Genomic DNA, 23,518 nt, shown 5'->3' with positions numbered 1-23,518 from the left:
CATGCAAACAGTGCCCATTGAGATGCTTCCCCTGCCAGCTCTGCTCCCAGTGGTGGCGGTGAGGTGGGGGCCTTGCTCCAGAGTGGTTCCAGGCAAACTGAATTTACTAGTCCAGGTGTACACATTATGTCTGGGGGAGTTGGCAGTTCGGGCAGATGCTCAAAACAATTCCCAGCTCTCCGGTGGGGTGGAGGGCTGGTGTAGGAAACAACAGCTCCTCCTCCAAGCCCAGGCCTGGCTCTGGAGGGCACTGAGGTGAGGAGGCTGCTGGATGCTGAGAAGATACCGTCTCACCATTTGGAAAACCTGCATGAACAGGATTCAGTGGCTGCAGGGAGACAGGATGGTGTGGAGGAGAAATCAGTGCAATTGGACCCTGTTAAAAGCATATGAGGACCATACTTGTAGGGTTCTCCCTCTCCAGAATTGTGCAAGGACTGATTTGAGCCCAACAAATTAGCGGGCAGATCCCGTGCACGTGCGAGACCAGGAGCAGAGAAAACAGCAGCGCTCAGAAAGCGGCAGGAACTCTTTTCTCTTTTAGCTGCTCCACAGCCAGCTCTACAGCCACAATTTTTGTGATGGTCACGTAGCTTTTAAGGGAGGCAGGAGAGATGGGAGACTACAGGTTTGCTGTGGCTATATGTTGACAAAAACGTAGCTATAGTAAGTGTCCAGAAAAAAAAAAAAAAAAAAAAAACTTTTTTGCTGGCCTGAGCTGTAGTCACCGCGATAGGATTTCCTCCTTCCGCACTGCAAGAGCCCTATTGGCAGGGAAGACCCAAGACAATTTGCATTCATTCATTTACTGCAAAGAGACCAATTTTTCACCATTCTTCCGGCGCAGTGACCCTAGAGGCTCGTTTGGTTCAGCCCGTCTCCCCCACCTGCCGGGATGCAGGACCCGGCAGAGCGGCACAGCCGGGCTCCCCCTCAGTGGGCAGCTGGTGAAAGAAAAGCGGGACAAGCAGAATTTCCCCAGTGTTCCCACTGTATTGGCACAGCCCCGGAGGCATCTGCTGTGTTTGTTTCGGGTACGGGCTCCTCCCCGGGGTTGTCTGGCTCCTGCTAGGACAGCAGGAATGGTGCATTCTTGTGCTGTTGATTTATGATGCCAATCCCCTCTCGCTGGGTTCGTTTTCTTTCTCAAAGCACAGTCTGCGAAGCTTGGAAAAAAAACCAAACCTGCCGCACATGACAACCGAAAGCAGTTTCTAGAGCAGTTTCCTGCAGGAATCCTGCCCTGGCCTTCAGTTTACAGGCTCGGCGGTGTCATGTGGAAAAGATGGCTTTACCCTGACGGTGTACCTTAAATCATAACAGAAGCCAAGACATTTATAGCTCAGCCTGCACATAGAATCTGGAGTCCCCTGCCCCCTCGTTCTCCTGCCGAGGGCTGTGTCCCTGCAGAAGAGCAGAGTGCTGCAACCTACATCCATTCCCACACCTGTTGGAATACTTATCTCTTTAAAACCACGTTGAATTATACAAGGAGCCACGGGGACAACGTTTATTTCAACATGCCATCTCTGAAATACAGTAAATGCCTCAGTGGATCGGTCTTCCTGTTCTACTGTTCTGCTGTATCAGGTTTTCCATGTCTCTCTTATTACATTGGATCTTGTGATCCACGTTAACCCCCCTCTTTCAGCCAGTCTAAATTTGTCCAAGGTGGCCTGAGGCAAAAGAGCTGATCCCTGCACAGCTTCTCCTCCCACACTGTGGAGAGTGTTTCTTTCCACGTTTTTGCATTTGCTACCTTCCCTTTTACTGACCAGCTATGTATGCCATGAGAATTTTCCCCAATCCCCAGACCCTCGTGGGGTCGTCCTCGGAGTCCTGACCAAATCTCATCACTCGCCTCTGACTCCTGCCTGATTTTGCAGTCCTTAGAGGCTGCCTGACCTCTCCGGTCACCAGGCCCCTGGTTCAGCGACCTGGAGATCAGCAGCGGCTTCTTGGTGCAGCTCAGTTTCCTCTCTCCAGTTCTTATTCACAGCTCAGTGGAATACGGGAGTATTCAGACTTTTTTCCTCCTCTCACGCTCTCAACTCCCCGCCGCTCCCCCTCCCCTCCCAGCCCAATCCACAAAACAGAAATCTGACACAAATTTTTTTTTCCAGGAATGCACTAATGAGCCTGAATTTTTGACCAGTTGCTGGTTTGTGTTTTGAAGGAGCAGGATTAGTTCGCTGGAGCACACCTGAGGTGTTACAGACCCAGCTCAAAGAACGGGCTGTCATCAGTGACAGAGAAATGAGGGACCCACACAGAGATCAGCCTATTATCACGTTAGGGCTGAGAGCCAATACTCCGATTTGTTGCAGAAGTTGCAGCCATCAGTGAGTAAGCAGTTTGGGTGCGGTGTTGTGGCTGTGCCTGCTCCTCCAAAAGCTGCCGCGTTTGATTTTGCTGTCGGTGTAAACGTGCCTTTCAGATGCTCAACCCACAGACCTCGGGAATTTTGACAGGTGGGTGCTGGGGGGCTGAGCGAATGCCTGACAGCTCTCTGATCAGAGGCACTGCGCCTGTCTGCAGCCTGCCGGCTCCTGACATCCTGAGCTGGAGCACCCCCGTGCTTGCAAACAAGGCAAAGCCAGCAGCCTTTCTGCCTAGTCCCCTGGAGCTGCGGAGTGACTAACGCTGTTCCAAGAAAAATAAGATTCTTTCCAGAATTGTTCTCCTTTGGGATGGTGAAAAGCAAGAAGAGGTCAGCTCAAAGAGTAACATTTCTGGAAAAAGCCGTAAGCACGGACTAATGGGTTCTTTGCACGACCTCCATCAGCCCCCTCCGTGACATTCTGCTATCACCTTGCATAGTGATTAGTGCCAGACACTGCCTGGTTGGCAGGAACCACTCTGCCGAGGTCAAGGGCGCCTTTTCTTTATGCAAGGACTAATTATGTGAAAAGATGATGCAGGATCTGACTGGTTTTGTTCAACACTTTATTAATAGCAGTGCTAATGCAGGAGGCCACTCTGCTTTACTCCACTGAGGAAATCAGTGGGACATGCTTGAGAAAAGATTCTGTTTATGGTCCCAACTCAAAATTTCCCATTGCTGGAATATTTTTTCATTTAATGTTATTAATGCAAGGAAATACCATCAAAAGTCCAGGTGCAGATCTTTATTGGTCTGTGTCAGGAAAACAAACAAGGAACGCTAACACTCCTTTCTCACTCAAGCTTCTTTTAACAATTAGAAGAGGAAAATTAGGTAATGAGGTTCAAAGCTAGTTGGGGAGGAGGTGGAGGGGGCTGGACTAGGACTACCACACCAGAATGTATAGAGTGGTTCCAGGACAACATTGTTGGCAGGCAGCAAGAGGGAGAGCCCCAGGAAGAGAGAGGACTTTCCATTCTGATTGCCCTGAAAAAAGTAAATATAACATGCTTCTCTCTCCACCATGCTCCAAGCTCAAATCACAGAGGGGAAGGGGAACTCACCTGGTTCATCTTCTGCCCCTAGGAGGCTGTGGGAGCCTTGTCTGATCCATCAGAAGGGTTCACTGCCCTCTCTCCTGGGCTTTCTTCACACAGAAGTTCAGCTGGTTTACGTGCAACTGGGGCAGAGCAATTGCTGTCAGCTGTTCTTGGCCCAGCAGCTGTCCCGCTCCGAGCAGCACTCACTGTCCCAGCGGGAGGATCCCCCTTTGTCTCACTGGCAGATGTCTCCCGCTGTAGTGCCAGATCAGCCACTACCCTCTCTGTGCCCCCGTGGATGATCTGATGAGCAGCATAGATGTGTTTTCTTTGGGACTGCCTCACTGCGTATAAAAAAACAGAGGGAAGACTTTAATTGGAAATGTACAGCAAAGCGTTCTCCATAGGGGAGAAGGAAGAGATAGCTTTTAGTCTTCCTGCAGCTGTGGAAAAGCCTATCTCAAGGAGAAAAAAAAAAATAAATCACGCCCTTCTAACTTTGGCTGAAAGCGTTCTACTGCCACCTAATAGCAGCAACCAACTTTGCATTTCACTTTGCAGACTAACCCCCACAGTGGGAAGCACAGCCAAAGTGGTTTCCTTTCCAGCTAGGGCATAACTGCCCAGGATAGGTTATCAGGCTTTAAAATAACTTCTCCTTCAGTGTCTGTTAATTGCAGCAGGCCTCTGGAAGACTGGAGCTGAAATCAGCCCTCTCCCGTGTTATGATTTTGCCTGCACTGAGAAACTTGCTGAGTTCAAAGTAAGGGAGACAGCATAGACACAGTAAATCACGGACCTTATCGTCTCCCTTCTGCTACTGCAGGCTTGTTCTTTACTCTGTTTTACTGTCTTCATCCAATCTCACTCGTACATCTTTCCAGCCTACCTCTTGGGAAATAATTACCCAAGGCAAAGCATTCACCCTACAATCCTCTTGCTGCTCTTCACTCTTCTTTGTTCCCTTGTTCTCTCGCTAGACTTAAGATGCTGGTAAACATTCATGGGGGCTTATAAGGAGGGTGTGGGGAATGTTGCAGGAACGAGCTGTGGCTCTCATTGTGTCACTTCCCCGGAAAAGCCCAAGACTTCCTTGTTGCTTTGGGCTGTTATTGTTGTAAGGCTGAGCTGCACTTTCACTTGGAATCTGACCCAGTGGTGTCTTGCATGGTGTCACACAGTTCTGCCTCCTGTCACTGACTCGGTTGCTCAACATTAATAACCTGTCCTGCTTGTGTTTAATCCATCTCCCAGGTCCATTTTGTCAGCAGTGAATGCAACTGGATCTCTCTTGCATTTGAAAAGCTGACCTTCACCAGCCAGCTCTCAATTCCCAGGAGAGCTTTCTCTACCCAAAGCATTTTGGCTTTAATCATGTGTGCATGAACTGCATCAGCTATACTAGGAGTACTCTCCTAGTATTGCTGCAGTCCCTTCCTCCATCCACAGGGAATTCCATCTAAAAAAAAAAAAAAAAAAAGCAGGCTCAAACTGTTGAGTGATTGTCCTTTTAAAAGCAAGTTTTTTCATATCAGCACATTGACTTCTACTTCCAGTGAGGGAGGGTTCAGAAGTGAGGTGCAGAGGGGTTTCAGCCTGAGCCAGTATTGAATAATCGTTGCTTTTATGCATCGCAATGTGACAAAAAGAAGAGAAAAAAAAATAAGAGAAGACTAGGTAATGGCAAAATAGAGGTGTTTAAGAGGAAGCTAAAGCATAGGCAAAGTGCAGGCCCTCAAATTTTTGTTCTACAAATCGATTTGTTCCTCTGGCAGGCCAGACAACTGTGCTCTCAGATCACTCCCTGCTAGTTTCAAGGCAGGTGTATGTTCAAGCATGTGCCAGGTTGCTAAAACACAGCTTCATCATGAATCATCTGGCTTGCTATAGGGAAAGCTTTAAAAGCTGCCACAGGAACACAATGCAGTGATGTGCTCATGAGAGTTACTGCCATTCTTTGATACTATTTCCCTTGGATTTACATGGAATAGTTACTGATTCTGCTTCCCTGAAGGTATCCCTGTGCAGGAGGTTTAGGGCAGGGTGTGTTCATCAGAGCATGCGTCTGGTAGAATCCAGCTCTCTCTGAAGTGTATGGAGTCCACCCCATGCAGCAATAACAGAAAAGAATATGAGCCAGGTCTCTTCCTGACATTTGATGTCTGCTGTCACAAGAATACATCGTGGCAAATTTCACTTGTTCACGTTTGGGTCTAGCTCTGCTTTCCAGGCAAACCCACTGCAGCTATCACAGATTTTTTTTTTTCTTCTGTTGCTTGAGAGTGCTTCTCAGGTGCTTTGTTTGTTACCTGCTGTTGCATTTATTGTGCTGCTGTTACACATATTTTCTTCCTTGATGATACCTCTATGTCTTCAGAATGCTGGGCCATCTCCAAGTCTTTTCTTTCTGTTCTCATTTCTGAGACAGACTAACCTGTGTGTGTTAGTGCCTGAGCTGCAGGCTTCATTGACTAAAATTACATCACCTGCTTCAGCAGGCTTGCAGAAACAGGGCTAAGGAGAGGGGAGCTGATTTCAGCTTAGGCAGAATTGCCAGCTGCTGAACAGGTACTGTTGTCGTAACAAATACACAAACTAGGAGGAAGAAAGTTTGGACAATTCAGAGACCACAAACTCTGTTTGCAGGATTTGTGTTTTCATTCACAAGCAACAAAAGAAGCAAGTGAAGTAAGTGCCTTTGTTCTCAAGTCAGAGAAGTACACTGCGGCAAGGACCACTTCAGACTCTATTGTGACACAACTGCTTTTTTGTGGGTGACAGGTTTAGTCACGGTCTTCTGAGTGTGCTGGTCAGTGGAAACATCCCAGTTAAGAACAGCCATTTGGTGGTGATACTTAATGGAACAGGGAAGTTTTCAGGGCCTTCCTGTCTGTATTTTGACAGATACTATTCCGGTTTGGCTAAACAGAAGCATCCTTTACAACTGCAAGATTATCTACTTAAAACATGATGCCACTACAGCCAACCCTAAAACCTTGTATTTGCTTTTAGCTCTCAATCAGTTAGGGGGAGGGGGAATGAACAGGAAAGCATATAATCTTCCCTCCACTAAGGTTGAAGTTAAAGACTTCTACAGTTTTTAGAAATTGCCATATAACAGACAATTCACAGCCATGCTACTTAAAGACTTCTCCCAGTTTGTTTCTGAAGGTGCTATTGGCTGCTTTTTTCATGTAGTTCTATTGTTGCAGACACACCAAACGTACATCAAGTCTGAATTCAGATCACTGTTTTAAATTTCATGAGAAATTGCTGAAAAAGGGTCAGAGGGCTTAACTTTCCACCTGCAGAGGGCAAAAGAAGAATCTCAGAGAACTGAGACAACTCTTGGCACTGCATCTTTCAGTCAGTCAGAGTGAGGATGGGTGGACCAGTTCACGAAGAGAATAAAGTCACTGGACTCCTTACCTTTTTCTCTGATAGACATTTTCTCAGCTTCCGGAATCAGGAAATCATAAACCAGCTCTGCTACAATCTCTTCTGACTGTAGGTGAGTTCGACTAGGGAACAGGTGCAGAGTGGTATTAATATTTTAATTTTCTTTCCAGATCATCTCTGCAAACATGACTCCTTTATAAATATCCTTACTATTGGGGATAGTGGGTCTCTCTTTGTCCTACAAATAGGTGACAGTGTGACTATTCCCCTTGCACTGCACTGCCAATGTGTTCAGTACTGCACTGAAAAGCAGTATTTCCAGAGAGAAGATCACCCTAGACTCCTCTGCCTCGAAGGTGTTTAGAAGCCCAGTTCTCACTGATGACAAACTGAGTTAGACACGCAGATACCTCTAAGGATTTGAGTCTTTGTCAGTTTAGTCTTTGGCTTATTGCTGAGTTTGCTAAATTCTTCCCTTTTGTGACGCTGCATTTGGCTGGTCCCCGTGCTCTTTTCCATGCCAGTGTTTGGTGGGTTCCCAATTGGCCCAGAGGCTGCATGCATTATTTACGCTTCATTCTCCCCAAGGATTTCAACATTCTGGTTGTATTCATCTAGTTACAAAATACACAGCTGCTGTACCATAGGAGAGTCACTGTGTCATTGGGATTTTTATGGCTCAATTCCAAAAAAAGAGCATAGAAACTGAACTGGAGGTTTGGCAGGTCCTAAAAAGTATTCACTGCTGATGCCCCAGCCAAACACAAGACTGTGGTGTTCTCAACAACTTACTCTACTCAAAGTGCCTTGTCAGGCAGCCATCAATATGACTGACCCCCATGGAAATTGGCAGTTTCTTAAAGAACAGCCACCCCAGAATGAAAGCCTGCTGTATAGCTGTATCTTTTAGCATCTCTTTCAAACGGATTTTCTGTAGTAGTGTAAATAAATGAAAAGACCAGTGTGAATGGGTATTGCTTTAGGCAGTTCCCAGATTCACTTAAAGCTCAGTCACAGCATCGCATTGGCATGGAGAAGTCTAAAAAGGGTGATTCACAGATCCCACGAGTGATTTGCAAAGGGAATCTGGCACATGCTGTATAGAAAGAAGGCTCGGATGGATTTATATGTGTGTAGTAACAGTGTGGTTCCCATACAGCAGTCACGCTAACGAAGTGATCGTGAACAGTACTGCTCTGCCCTTCCTATGTCTTAGATTATACACGTAAGCACAGATGCAGATAGGCAGGCAGGTCCTAAACTGCTGTAAACAGCCTCTAATGTGCTGTTTAATAACGTACCGACTTTCCATTTCATAAGCAATGTTGTTGATTTCTACAGCCATTCTCTGAACCTCTTCCCTGGCTTGTTCTTCGGCTGTGTTCTCCACGGTACTCAGGATAATGTCTTCCAAGTAGGAGTCAATAGTGCTCTGGTGCACTTTCACCACCTGGAACAAAACACCGAGATATTGTTCCTCTGCCTATTGCTGGGCCAGGAGTGTGGTGGAAACAGAGCTCCAAAGCAGCAAAACCAACAGATTTTCACCAGACTCTTTAATTTCAGGCAGGCCAGCCTGAGATTTGATTTGAGAGGTGCTTTCTGGGAAGAATAACTTGTGTAAAAATTTATTTTCTAATCATTCTTTCTGAGAACTAATTGAACAGAAACCAGTGCAGGAAAGAACCAGTGGTAGAAGAAAAACTTATTCTCAGATCCAGTTCTGTTGCAGCAGGTTAGTTCTGTGAATGCAGTGGCAGTTGCTTTGTCAGTTCCTCATGGTCCCCTGAGTGACAACTGCAAATAATAAACATCAGTATTGACTTCAGTAGATTAATCAGCATTCAAGCAAATCCTGAAGGAAAAGGTTCCAACAAGCTTTTCAAAGTAATATGAATAAAACCAAGATAAAATTATTGGTTTCCCTATGATGGTTGTAGAGCAGAGATTCTAGAAACGGGTGTTTTCCTTCTGCTAGTCTGGAGGGCATAAGCTTATGGCACTTTGACCCTCCTTGCTTCCCACTCAGAGATGCAGAAAGGAGGAGAAGCTAAAATTAAAACAAAAATAAACATGATGCCAGGCTCTTGGTATTAACCTCCTCCCACAAAGTTTGAAAATTATTGGTTTAGTCAATTAGGCTCCCACTCATTCCTTTCAACTGGGAGAAATATGCTTCATGCAGTCAGGAGCTAGGGAATAGGACTATAGAATAGTTGTGGACTGTGGTAGTTCAGGACTTTTGTTTCTAGATTTCAAGGTTATGTTATCCGTTATCATTACTTCAAAATAATTTTTGTACCTCTCATTATTAGCAGTACACTTTTGAGGGCAAAATCATTCCAAAACCTTGCTTAAAGGCATCCTTCCTGGGAGAGCACCTAATAGTTCTGCGAGCCAAAGTGCTGTCAAAATAATATTCCTAAAGATGATCTAGGTACATCTGCTCTCCATAGGTGTTTGTTGTGGAAATTTAGAAACCTACATTCATCCATGATGTGCCAGACAGGACTGTCTGTAGGGGTATTCAGATCATCCTTAATTTAATGGGCATGACTCCTTTAGGAAGGAATCACCCTCTCTTTTCTATGTCTCAATTTTAAAACTTGCCATCACTGAAATCAGAGCTGAAGCACCTCCCTTCCATCTGGACTTTCCCACAAGGAAGTGGTTCCTACAAACCATCCATAGTCCCACCAGCCTCCCTCTCTTGCCTGTCTGAAAATCTCATCTTCTTCCCGCCGCCGCCTCTCTTCCACCTGACGACGTCCACTCTCCTCCGCTTCCCGCATCCGCCTCTGCCTCTCAGCCAACATGACAAAAGCGTGGATCTTCCGTTCTTCTTGTAGCCTCACCAGCTCTTTGGACAGGAAATCAAATATGTTTGCCAGTGCCCTTCCTTCTTCCCGAGCCAAATGGCTTTCCATTGATGACAACTTTAAAAAAAAAAATGCGAAAAATTGTGTTACAAACCCCAGGAATGTTTTTCAAAGTCCCAGGACTATCACATGTGAAACAGCTCTGTAGCATCCACTCAGACCAGCCATGGGACAACCCTGTAGGAATTTTGCATTCTTCTTGTTTTACATGTGCTGGCCTGGATTCTGCATAATGTAATGTTCCTGTATGTAGGCTCTGATGGCATAAAGAGGCTCAAAGATGCCAAAACTAGTCAGGGTGGGAATAGTCCTAATGGTGTCACACTAGGACAAGCAGCCCCTGTGCTTGAGTGGGTGAGAGGAGATAAAGCACAAGACACTATGTTCCAGGTATTACGAACTGCTTTTGTGGCTGTGACTCTGATCTGAATAGTTGCTGAGGCCATCTGCTTGTTACTGGGGAACTCTCTGCTGCCCAGACCATAAGAGGGGATGTATAAAAGTGACAGTGAAATTACTTCAGCTGCACACCCTCCATCTTTCTCTGCTAAGCTTAGCTAGATCAGAACAGAAAAACAGGATCCAAAGTTGCAAATGAAGCTTCTTTCTAACATTTGGAAATTAAACCCTCAATCTTTACAAGCAGGAAGCTTTAGGAAACTCTAACTGTGAGTACATCCACATTTCTATCCTCTTCTAAAGATATAAAATGTTTGTTACAGTTCCAAGCCACCTCAGTGAAACGGTATGTCCTTTTTTGGTTGGATATTCATGATGTGACCGAAGTGATTCAACATGCTGAGATAATGCAGCAACCACGAGTCCCTAAAGTTTTAGGTATTGAGTTGCTACCTAAACCTGTACAAGTTACTAACTGCTAACAAATTCAAATCAATAGGAATTCTATTGAGTTTGTAGAAGTGCAGACAAGACCTCAAAATTCCGGGTAATGGAAAATCAGAAAGTCTGTGACAGAGCTGACACTAGATTGCAGGTGTTCAGCGTTCCTGTGTCATTCACTCCTTGTTCCAAACATATCATCTTTTATGGGTTGGGTACGTGGGACTGCACTTTGGAAAGGGACAAGATCTATGGTAAATTCATTATCTCCAGTATGTACTACAAAGTCCCAGTCCTTGGCAGGAGGGAACGTCTGGAACTGGCTGGGATGTGGTGTTTCTGTTGGAATAAACAGGCAATAACAGAGTAGACCTGAATGTAAAACTCAAACTGGAGCTGAAATACCCCAGACAAGTAGTAATACATCAGCCTTCTTATATTGCTGTGTCATTTGCTCATTCAGTGTTTCAAAGAAAGTGCTGCACACATCTAGAAGTGACAGTGCTTCACCCATGCGTGTTTGCAATGGAGGATGGCAATGCAGTAACCCCACAGTGGGGGATAACATTCAACTACGGTGCTGCTTCCTCTTTAGTGCTCTAGGTGCTGTGTCTAAAACTGATGTGAAATGGAGGAAAACAACCCAGGAACACTCTTGTCTTAGACTTCCGTTAGATATGAGGTTGGAAATTTTCAACCCCTCATCTCTGACCATTTTATCTGGAGTTTCTGTCCTCTTTCTGCATGAAGTATTTCTTGAAAATTGCTACCTCTTATACTGGAAAGGTCAGAAACCTGAAAAAAACTGGGACCACCAAAAACTATAGAATTGTGAAGTCATCAGTGACTTTCTAAAATAGCCACGCACATAGAAAACTCCTGCACATGCATTCCAGAGAGTTTTAAAAGTTCAAAATGCTTGAAGACCTGAGCCTTGGACTGTGTGCTTTCAGAGATACAGTAAAAAAAAAAAGCAAGAGTAGAGGAGGTAGATACCAGCAGAAGGGGATAGTGGCTCTCCCAAAAGGAAATGCTGAGTTCAGGGGTCAGCATCTTTACCATTTGCTCTCTTTCCTTCTCTACGAATTCCATTATGGTGTCTGAGCTTCTCTCTCCTTCATTATCACCTGGGCTTCCAGAGGAGAAAGAGCATTTCAAGTTTGTAATGCCTAAGGCTTTTATTTTTCTCTTAATTCCTCAGTAGAAAAATTCCATATTCCTGCATTCCACACCTGGGCTCCCTGTGTGTGAGGGAGCATCTGGAAATGATAAAAGTAACACAGCCACGCAGTTCAATTTTTACTGAGATCTGAGGGTAAATTTTGTGGCCGCCCACCCAGCAGGAAGCAGTGGTCTGGTTTCATCTCCACCAGGCCAGCTGGCCAGTGGATGCTGTCATCATAACCTGGAACTTGCAGAATTGTCTCACAGCTGGTCATTGAAAAAACAGGAGAGTAGTAAAAACTATAGGAAAACCTGCAGGAATGTAGGAGATACTGTATAGCTAAGATGCAGTGAAGTCTGGACAAAATTTCTTTATGATCCATTTCAGACCAGCATCTACCATTTGATTCACTTTGCTCTGGAAGGTTGTGGCCCTGCAAGGAAATAGGATGGGAATTTGCATCCTCAGCTCTCACTAGATCCTTGGCAGAGGATGGGGCCCAAAATTGCTCTGCTCTGCGTAACAGTGGCAAGTACTACCATGTGACACCATTGCTAAGGTCCTGGGAGTCTTGAGCCCAGCAAGGCTTATAAAGTAAGTCAGCTTTGGCTTCTTTTGTGATGTTTTATGCCTGAGGAGGAGCCTGAGAGGGTGCCAAGCTAGAAAAGGAACATGGGAACATTCAATAAAACATCTGACAGATGCAAGTGACAATCATGTATTGTAATGCCAGGGTCAAAGCACCAGTCAAATGGATTGAAATGTGGGAAAACTGAGGTTCATCTGACAGTGCAGTTTGTTCAAAGCCCTGTAAATATAAATAAGCACTCTGTCTGCAAACAAAGCAAGTGCAGCCTGGGTAGCAGCTGTGGTCAGGGCACCTCAGTCTGCTTCTGAGATTCCCTAGAGCTCCCACAGCAGTGAGAGTGCAATTTTAGCCCCTTAAGCATTCAATGCTTGGCCTGTGCTAGGAGACCGTTTTTGTTACTTGGGGTGCCTTCTGTGCTGTGGATAACAGAAAACATAAATTAAATACGAGTGTGTTGGTGGCACTGCAAGCACAGAGCACCCGGTGAGGACAGTGTTATGAATCAGCATTCCCATCTATACAGGCAAACCTTGTGCATTTGCAAGTCATGCTGTTGCTGTAGAGCCTGTGTCATTTGCTCCTTCGCTTTCAAAAGCAGCTGTCCATCCTCTTGGAGTGCATGAGTGGTGCGCAGCTCCTGGATCAGTTCCAGCCGCTTCTCCTTCCCTTCAAACATCTTTAAAATAAAGTTAAACAACCAAGCATGTTAAATGGAGAATATAGATCAACATGTTTTGCCAGCAGAGCACAGCCTTTTTCTCTGAGTTGCAAGGTCAGCTGTTACCAAGACCTAGTTCTCTGTAAGGAATTTGTGCCCACATTTAGGCAAACACCACAGCTGTCAGGTAAATCTTGCCTAAACCCTCCCGCATAGAAGAGGAAAGTTGAGACTTCTGATGTGGAGTATAGATAATCCCTTGCTACTTTATTATAAAATAATTTTTGGTTTTTATTCTGCTTGGCTTTGCCCGGAACTCAAACTACTGGAATGCAGAACAGCAACACGAATGTCAAGTGAAAAGGGCAGTAGCCTTCTGCGTATCCTGTTATATCAGCCTCAATGTCAAAGCTTCCCAGTGTGAGCATTGTTCCTTTTCCTCAGTCCAGGGTTAGATGTCTCCTGTTTCAACATCTACAGTTCTCTGACCTTCGTTTTGAGGGGGTCCAGCAACAGCTCAAAGCAATAAATTAATGGAGAAGTTGTTGAAACTGCTGCTGTCCCTGTCATGGGGTTATGTGGCCCAGCCCTTTCTTGACACTGTCTTATTTTCATTCCCCCTCTCTTCCAGCAGGACTTCCAGCAGCAAGAAAATATCACATCATTCTCCAACTGAGTCATGTATTTCTGATCCAGTAGTAGCTGGAAGGAGCTTCCTAAAATGAGGGGACATTTCAGGATGTGGAAGTCAACATTCCTGCAAAGACATCAAACATCCTTCTCACAGGTCACCACAGAATGGGAGAAGACTTGGGAAGTCTATATTCCCCCTCAAGCCACTTCCACAGTATTGCATTGTTTGCCAAAGCTCAGGTCATATCCCCACATGGGAACACTTCACAAACGTTAAATAAATAGTGCAAGAGAGAATATCAGTTATACTCTCAGCCAGCATGAAAACAAACCTTCTGGACTGCTCTGATCAAAAGTAACAGACTTGCTCAATATAAAGCCCATGAGGCATGGCTACTCAGTTTTTACCTAGACCTGCTTCTGCTCCACTGAAAGCAGAATGATGGGTCCTGCACTTGCTGGAAATCATGGTGGTATGCTTCAGTTGCTCCTCATCTCAGGTTCAGCTCACCATCAAAGGAAACTGGAAAGATGGTATGAAATACAGGCTGCCCTGCTGGGATGTGGGAGGTTTCTTATGCCTGGGATCTTGGCATAATCAAGGCAAAATGTACTCATGGTCCAGATCTAGCCTAGAATTTGCCATTTGAGTAATTCCGCTATGAAGCATCTAATTAAACAGCTGAGTGTAGGGAATGGCAGGAACAGGGAGACACTCACAGACGTGTGGGAACCTAGAATTTCCTGTATGAAATCTGGACTGGAGAGCAAAGCCTTGAAGGACTCCAGATAACATACAAGAGGATATGCTTTAGAAACCTCATTACCCTTGATTACTGCTGTAGAAGAAAGATTGCAAACACACTTTCAATCATTCCCACCATCATTCTGAGGAGAGATGTTAAAGAAGAGACACACCGTGTTCTGAATAGCCCTGCCTCGGAGTAACTTCTGCAGACAGATCACTGCCAGTTCTGTTTCCTCTTCCTCCTGCCGAAACACAACAAATATCCCCACAATAATTAATTATTTCTTTGGAGGCTGAGATTTCTATAGATCATCCACCTAATTATCAGAAAGTCTAACTCATATCCAGCTTTTTCTCAGTTATTTCTGAATACCCTTCTAATTTCGAGGGAAAGGTGAGTCATAATAAGACGTATTTCCATCTTTTACAAGAGATGGGGGAGAAAGGCTGTATAATTAGATTCTATTTGAGATTTTAGAGGGTCTTTAGAGATGAGTACCTAATGATAAGGAGATGTTGATGGAGAAAATTACTGTATGCATTAGAAGTACTATTTGTAGCTTGACTGAATTTGAGTTTGCAAAATGAGCATCAGCTACATTAATTTAACAGGTCAAGGCACTAAGGGGATGGAATTATTATTGAAGGAGGTGTAAGAGAGCTGTTAACCAGAAATAAAGGGATTAAATTAAAAGGGAACACATACAATTTTTCTTTTGATATTTATCCCAGTGGTGACCTTTATCAGAATAACTCAGTAAATTTAAGACTCAGAAGGTGATAGTTTGGAAGTAAAATTAATTACATTACATTATGATTTATCTCTTTGAGAACTTCACTGGCCTAGCATTGTGTGACTGATACCAATCTGGAAGAATGATGGAGCATAGTGGGAAAAGGGAATATGACCATAGGAGGGAAAAAAAAAAATAAAGGCTTATTTTAAATAGAGGAAGCACAGCTGGCAGCACTTTTTCTTGCTGTGGGGTATTCCAGCCGGGAGTTGACAGTAGCAGAAGGAAAAATCCCATTGCGTGCCTGGGAAAAATAAAAAGAAGTCTTAAAATTGCAAGGAATTTTTTTCAATAAAGAGCCTATGAGGTCTGCTTTGAAATGTGGTATTTTAGAAGTGCCGGAAAAACAGGGAAGAGTGTGGGATGAGAGAAGTGGTGTGGGCTTAAATCTTAGTATCTGTTTTTTCTTAGGTGTTGAAGATTAAGTTTTCCAAATGCAAAAGGAAGCATTTTTGTCTTTCCACACCACCACCCAGGAGGAGCAAAGCAGAACAAGCCAAAGGACTGCCTTATAATTTGGTATGTTCTTTTTTTTCTGGAAAGAAGGGATGAATTTCCAGCCCAGTTAGAGAGCTAAACTGTACTACATCACTTGGCTACAGTGTGAAAGCCCTTCAGGACAGAATTTTGGAAATGGAGATGGCACTTATACTGGATAGGTAAGCCAAACTGCTTAGTTTGATTTAAACTAAGATTTGGTTTAAATTTTTGTGAGATGCATTTTTCTGTACTTCTGTTGTTCAGTGCTGCAAATGATGCCTTAGCAAGGGTAATCATCAGCTTCTCCATCTGCCTGCTACAGATCAGCAGGAAAGAATGAGGGGAGATGGAAAGCCTAGTGTGCCCTGCAGGAAAAGAAAAAAAAATGGAATAAAGGATATGGAAGGATCTAAGAGCAGGCTGAAAATTAGAGGGGGTTGGAAGAAAGTGATAAACCAGTGAAGGAATTCAGAGGCACTCTATGAGCTTGTTGTGGCTAGTAAGTGCATAAGAAATGACTGGGGGAGGCCTGCAGTAGTGCCTCCATTCTCTCCACTTTCTTTTGTATCTCTTGTGGTCCATGTCACCCGCCTGTCACTCTGGCACACTTTCCTTTTTAGATCCTCAACTCCAGCAGGAAGAGGCTGGTGCATTTAGCAGTTGGTACTCGTGTGTATGGCAGGAAGAGAAGCATTAACAACAGAGGAGAGCCTTGCTTTCAGTGCTCCTCACAGCCAGCTGGTAGGAGAAACCTCACTTGGATTCTGCAAGGCAGGAGATGTTAGTGCTGCTCTTCAGTGCCTGAAGTGGCCTGATTTTACAGATGGAGCTTCACTAGAGAGCTCTACTCTTTTATATGTTCGCACATAAAGATACCTGAAAATAAACCAAATGTTGACAGAATTCATTTAGGTGGAATTATATTGTATTGGAACTCTTTAAAAAAAACACATAATCTGTAAACACTGTTGTCAAGAATGACAACAACTGGGTCATCAATCTTTCTGATTTCTTTTCATGTTACCTGGGAGTACTTAAAAATCTGCTAAACTGGTAAATCTACCACTGCAATACGGTATCTAATACCTAGGAATTAGTAAAGCTGTGGAAAGCTCTTCCCAAGGAGACGTTCCTGTTTAGTCGTCTTAAAATAGACTGTATAAAACATAGCACATCATACTGCACAAAAGAAGACAGCATGGATGATCTAATAAGGCTTTCTCTCTCTCACTTTCACGGTTGTGTGATTCTCTTAAATTCACAAGTTTAAATGGCAATTGTGACTGATTCTTACTACATCAGGAAAATGGTGTTAATAAGCAGACAAAGCAATCCACTGGGGCAACCACCTCTTAAGTATGTTACTTTAAAAAAGGAAAAGAAGTTGCAGCTCCCCTAAAAAGTTGTTTGTTTTTTTTTTTTTCCTACAGCTTATCACATCCCCTGTGACACATCATTACTGCTATTTCAATCTCTGCAGAAGAATCATCTGTGAACTGGGACATGCTCATCAAAGGCTGCATCCTGCATGATGACAAGAGGTTCACTCCAGCAAATTAATGAAGTGGATGCTCAGTGCTAAACACTCAAAGTCTCACTGACTTCAATGGGACTCAACTTAATTGCTCCGCCGGATTACAATAGTGTTGTCAGATCGGAAGGTTGGAAGACACCGAATAATAATAATAACAACAACAACAACAACAACAATAATAATAATCATCATCATCATCATCATCATCATAATCTACCTTTTTGTTCCCCAAGAACAAGGGAATCTACTGATTTATTTATTAAATAAAGTTTAGTGAAGGATTTGACCAACAAATATTGTAAAACATTTTCAATTCTTCAGCTGCTAGTATCTTTATAGAATAAAGAGAGACTAAGAGTCTTAAGAAATAGTGATGGCTATTTCTAACATGAGTACACACCAAAAAGATAAAGCTTACTTCTTTCCTTCTCTGGCCATCCCTTTCACAACTGTGTAGGAAACAATCAGGGATCAACAGAAAAAATATGCTAAAACCAGCCCACTTACAATTGATGGTTTTTCCAGGATTGGAGTGGGTGGCCGAGGAATGGGCTTTTCTACTTTTTCAAGGAAATGGAGGGGCTTCTTTGGCTCCTTGACTTTATTCTTCTCCAGTACTGCCTGGAACAGACACACAATTTAATCAGAACTGGGCTAGAAAGAACAACGCAACAAGGCCAGTCCTCTAGATGCTGACTATTGCTGATCACTCTGATTACTCAGAGCTGAAAGTGTTTTGCACTTTGCAGGCTTGTTGGCTTCTATTTCTTGCTGCACATCAACTGAAAAACTGAATATGGTCAGTAGATGAGGTTATTGTTTGGTCAGAAGATACTGATGTGAACTTCAAAATCATATGTAAGAAGGAAGTGAGAGTTATTTTTACTATATTTACAAGTAAGTCATCAGCAATTGCATAGGGTGAGTCACCTAAAATGAATCTAAAATTGGTATGAACTTAATCTCTAATATAATACATTCTTAAATAAAAGCGTATTTCAGATTTATTTTTTCACTTTAAAATAGGAATCTCATTGAACCAGTCAAACCCATATGCAAGCAGAGGCAGTTGTGTGTATTACTTTCCTTATGGAATGACAGAAACAGTATTTTCCTGTAAGGCAGAGGTAGGATTCTTTCAAAACATGAAAACTGGGTAGGAATATCACAATTTATTTACAGTTTCTATATCACTACAGAATGGTTATAATTCTTTGTCTAACTATAGGTATAATGTTTTTACTGCAGGTTAGAAATGTTATGTGGTCAGGAGATTTTATGAAGGGGTCACTTGACAAACTATTGTCACTGTTCTGTGTCCCTTCCTCACTGAAACATCTTTGTATGCTGCACTGTTACTGCGCAGGGTCGAACCAAATGACCCAGGACCCCTTCCTTGCAAAATATGTTTTGAAACTCTTCTCTGCTCATCTGCAACTGCCCAGTGGCACCTGTAGCAACTGTACAAGTGGACTAAGGGCAAAAAGGAAACTAACTTGCCTGAGAACTTCCTTCTACCAAGAAAATCCACAAGCCCATTAAGAGTGGGTTTTAACTTGCCTGCAGCTGGCAGATGCCAAACCTTGTCAGCCAAAGCAGGCTAGGAGTGGAAACGCCACCACGGCCTCAACTTTTTCAAGACACTTTCAAACTGTTTAAGAGAGCCAGAGCCCTGCCAACTTCCCATCACAGCTACTTAGAACAAGATATTCAGATAATCACTTCCAACTGCACAGCAATGCTTGCCTGCTGTAGGACATCACGCTTTGGCTCACAAAGGAAAGAGAGTATGTACATTTAAAGCTCTTTCAAAATTATAGTCCTACTACTGTATGGGTTGGATCTGTAATCTTTATTACTGAAAGAATGGACATATTCCAGCAAGGAAAAGTGTGCCTTTTTTTTTTTTTTTTTTCCCCCCTCACTCTCTGTCTTTCAAATGTTCATGTATTTCATTAGGGAGGGAAAACAGATTAAAACTTAAGAAAAGAATGCCATGTTGAATTTCTCTCTCCAGTAACAGGAAATTGATAGCACTTGCACAGAATTTAATCGTAAAATTAATGAAGTTTTGAAACTCATGTCATCATTGTACAAAACTTTTCTTGCACATTGGATCTAACCTTTCAGGACAGGATGATTAATTGCTGCAGAAAAGGAGAGAGTTTTCTAGGTGGAGGGCATAAAAAATGCTTTATTACTGAAAACTTCTGAAATGGACCATGTTAACACAAGAATCAGAGCCTATAAACTGCTTATAAGCCATATGAAATGGTTATAGCTCCAAAATATTGAGATATTTTCTGAACTGTTTCATGTATTTGATGACCTTAGAGCTCTCTGGCATGAAGATTAGTGCTTGCTATGATTTATAAGGTGTTTTGCATGACAGGGTGAGAAAGTGAAAGAAAAAAGCTGCTGTAATTGTGATACTTTTTAAAACAATGGGTCTAATGTTTATTAGTACAATGTTGCATTCATAAGTTTTTTTCTAACAAAACCATAGCCTCCAAGAATATTTCTTGCTAACCAGAATAACAAAATACAACCAGAATAATAACTTTCAAAGACAGAAAAATCTATGAGCGCTTCTGACAAGAGGGAATTCTTATTAATGTAGATTTGAGAAATACTGCAGTATTCTCAGAAGTGGTTTTATGTTTTCATGTCAGCATAGTCTAGTGCCAGCTTTGCTATCTTTACTAAGTCAAAAATGCTTACCATTTGCTTTCTCTAATCCGAGGTTTTAAGTTATTTTAAGACTTCAATGTAAGACAAGAAAAAGAAAATATTGGTGTTCACTGGTTCTGCCTAACTTAACAAGTTACCATTTTTTGAAATAGGGAGACCAGGCCCCAAGAATCACTGTAAAAAATACTTTCTTTAAAAAGTGCTAAATTTCTGAACAATATGCTTCAAATGTTAGTGCTTACATATCACACTCTAATTTTTCTGAGGTAGACTACATTACTTTTTTCAGGTAGGAAATTCAGAGTCATGGTATAATCTGCTTGGATTTGGCAGTGAAGTACCACCCTATTCATCTCCTTTTCATTTTCCTGGCAAATGCAGCAAATTGTAGCCATGCTTTTGGCCATACACCTTAGCTTCTCTGCGGGCTTCTGATAGAAACAGAACTCTTGACAGGACAGTGGCTTGAGAAACAACTCTTTGTTCAAATAAATAATTCTTCAGGTTCCTTATCTCTTCTGTGATCCTCTCCTTTTCACAAGACACTAGGTATATTTTATTTTCATATACAGCAGAGAGTACACAGTCATGTTTCTCTCTCTTCCTTTTAGCCCACAAATGAGGAAGGTTTGGTCATCAAGGATGGGCTGACTATCTACTTTGCAATGCAGCATGGCCACTGCATCTTGGCTGATTAAGACCAACATAATAGCTCTTAGAGCTTGTCTGAGCATGAGCCAACTAACACTGCTGGAGATCTGTTCTTGATGAAATAACTGCTGGAACAGGTTTTCCTATGCTTTGAACTTGGCAAAGATTTTCTCCAGAGACATTGCTGCCCCTCTGCTTCTCCACCTCCTTCCAGCAATTGGATAAAGGAAAACAGACATGATGAGAGTTGCACTTAATGCTCAGGTGAGAGGTTCTTTATTCTGACATCATCTTGATTCAGCACTTTGAAACTACCTGACACTTCACCCCTCTTGAGTCACCAGAGCATAGGGGGTCAGCCTAAAGTCATGCATTGTTCTGCACTGGGATTTCTTCTAGCAGCTCCTCTGTTCCTTGGTGTATTAGGTTACCTAGTTGCATTTCTTTCCTACAGTAATTAGATGTATCAGTATGCTATCTCTTTAATGCCTTGGATTTTCACAGAAGACTGTCTATATAATGGCTCATTTACATTCCTTAAAGCACTGTCATCTACACTGGCTAGGAATTAGCTTTCCTTGTCCTTTTACAGGTCTCGTGTAAGATACAAATCACTGTTTTTACAGTAAGACTTGGGTGACTCCTGTTTCTGCCATGTTCTCTTGTTTTAGAGAATTATTCAAAGGATGCTGAGTATACATAATACTCCTGCAAAAGGTTTCAGGATGTTCCTCAAAAAGTCTGCTTCTAAAATCACTTCTTTTTGGCTTAGTTTCAAGTATGGGAGAAGCTGTTCTTATTCTCAAGAAGACAAAGATCCTTTTTGTAGTTCCTTGGATAGCTGCTTGTCCCTTCTTACAATCTTTAAGCTTAGGAAAACCCTCAATATGGCAAACCAAGAGGAACATAATAAAGGGGACTAGTCCATCTTGCCACTTGTTTGGCTAGAGAAGCAAGCCTTGGAAACTTCCTTTATCTAAATGAATTACTTCTGAGGCTAGAATCTGGCATTCCTCTTCTATTGGCCACCTCCTTCCAAAGATTATCCAGGGAAAATGAAAGAAAATCATTCTAGAGCTAGATCACTGTGAGTACTCTGAATTTTCTAGAGTTCTGCTTTATTTCTAGGATTATTTGATTGTGCTAGGACAGCACTAAGAAGAGACTTTTGAAGAGAAAACTGCTCTAGCTGCTCAGTTATGGAAATAACACGAAGCAATGCACTGCCCTTCTGAGATGATCTCTAATTGCCTGCTTTAAACCTTTTTCATACTGTGGGTGATAGAGGTTGTTGGCAGGACCGAGATTGCTTATGCCAAGTGGTCAGAGAGCTGTCCTCTCAAGTGCTTAAATACTGTTAACTCAAGTACTCTGCACCCTTTACTCATCTTGACAGCTTCAGTAGCTTCTGAGGTGGACCTGTTGGAGAGACCCTGCTATGACAGAACATGCTATAGCCACCAAACTTAAGAAGCAAAAGCCTCTGATGGGAGAAGTGACCACCAACAGCACCACAGAGCTCAAGTGCTAATTAGGGCAGTAATTTCTTCTTGCTCTGAACAGGAAGTTTGTTTAAATCAAATGGTGGTTGAGGCAGTCTGGGTGCTTCACAGTGTCACTACCTTCTGCTTGACCAACCAGGTTGGTGTCTACTTCTGTATATCTAAAAGCAGCAGTTAAATTTTGCACAGTGGATTTATCATCTTTGCCTGCAAACGAAATGCTTTGTGATTTTAAAAGAAAATACACTTTGCCTTCTTGTGATGGGGAAATGAGTATTAGTTATGTTAGCCCTTCCGTTGGTATAAACTTAGACCAAGTGATCTACATTGATTTAAGAAAGAAAATATGAACAATTTTCTTCTTTCCATCTCCTTTCGGTCACCAGTTTTTCTTTGGAGAGACATTATTGTGTCACTAACCAGCATTAGGGCATACTTCTCCATGACTACAGTTTAGACATGCCACTGTAGTCTTTCAAACCATGAGAAGTATTTTGAACAAGCAGAATACAATTGTTGTAATTGGAATTCAACTCTGAAAGCTTGGGCTAACATTCTGGTCCCTATGAGAACTGTGTTATGATCTGGATTATACATAGTCACTACTTGAATTTTATGCAAAAAGCACCCAAACTCAAACCCCTTCAATAATACTGTGTCTTCTTCTCTAAAACTGTAGTGGATCAATGTCACAGAATCACACAGAATCATCTAGGTTGGAAAGGACCCTGGAGATCATCTAGTTCAACCATTCGCCTGGCACAGTTCCCACCTACAGCATATCCTTAAGCTCCAAATCGACCCTACTCTCCACCTCCACCTGGACACCTCCAGGCATGGGGACTCCACCACCTCCCTGGGCAGCCCATTCCAATGCCCAACAACCCCTTCTGCAAAGAAATGCTTCCTAATATCTAGTCTGAACTTTCCCTGGCACAACTTGAGGCCATTCCCTCTTATCCTGTTGCTTTCTACTAGGCTAAAGAGGCTCAAACCCAGCTCTCTGCAGCTTCCTTTCAGGGAGTTGTAGAGGGTGATAATGTCTCCCCTCAGCCTCCTCTTCTCCACATTAAACAATCCCAGTTCCCTCAGCCACTCCTCATAGGACATGTGTTCCAGATCCTTGACCAGCTCAGTTGCCCTTCTCTGGACATGTTTGAGTAACTCTATGTCCTTTTTGTAGTGAGGGGCCCAAAACTGAACACAGGAATCAAGGTGCAGCCTCACCAGCACCAAGTACAGGGGCAAGATCACTTCCCTGTCCCTGCTGGACACACTAATCCTGATACAAGCCAGGATGCCATTGGCCTTCTTGGCCACCTGGGCACACTGCTGGCTCATATTCAGCCGACTGTCAATCAATACCCCCAGGTCCCTCTCTGACTGGCAGCTCTCCAGCCACTCCTCCCCAAGCCTGTAGCACTGCTGGGGGTTGTTGTGGCCCAAGTGCAGCACCCGGCATTTAGTCTTATTGAAGCTCATGCAGTTGGCTTCAGCCCATGGCTCCAGCCTGCCCAGGTCTCTCTGCAGAG

At 43.2% G+C, this 23,518-nt stretch overlaps 1 protein-coding gene across 3 annotated transcripts in view; it reads right to left on the bottom strand.

Moving 5' to 3' along the window:
• Positions 1-2,983: 2,983 nt before the first annotated feature.
• The window catches only part of MAATS1 (MYCBP associated and testis expressed 1), a 34,572-nt gene continuing 14,037 nt past the window's right edge, over positions 2,984-23,518 (bottom strand). The window contains exons 9-16 of one of the 3 annotated variants that reach the window (XM_026855603.1): positions 17,650-17,763; positions 14,505-14,576; positions 12,825-12,971; positions 9,537-9,758; positions 8,124-8,272; positions 6,853-6,944; positions 3,448-3,767; positions 2,984-3,370 (exon numbers count right to left, since the gene is read on the bottom strand). In XM_026855603.1, the coding sequence (XP_026711404.1) occupies positions 3,466-3,767; positions 6,853-6,944; positions 8,124-8,272; positions 9,537-9,758; positions 12,825-12,971; positions 14,505-14,576; positions 17,650-17,763 (1,098 nt within the window). In that variant the 3' untranslated portion in view covers positions 2,984-3,370; positions 3,448-3,465. Of the gene's footprint in view, positions 3,371-3,447; positions 3,768-4,330; positions 4,883-6,852; positions 6,945-8,123; positions 8,273-9,536; positions 9,759-12,824; positions 12,972-14,504; positions 14,577-17,649; positions 17,764-23,518 lie in introns of those variants that run through there. The other 2 variants (XR_003399088.1, XM_026855612.1) reach the window with 2 other exon arrangements.

The sequence above is a fragment of the Athene cunicularia genome, assembly GCF_003259725.1.
Source record: "Athene cunicularia isolate RWA chromosome 1 unlocalized genomic scaffold, athCun1 chr1_part1, whole genome shotgun sequence".
Classification (NCBI taxonomy): Eukaryota; Metazoa; Chordata; class Aves; order Strigiformes; family Strigidae; genus Athene; species Athene cunicularia.
This window is presented reverse-complemented; position numbering and strand designations above follow the sequence as displayed.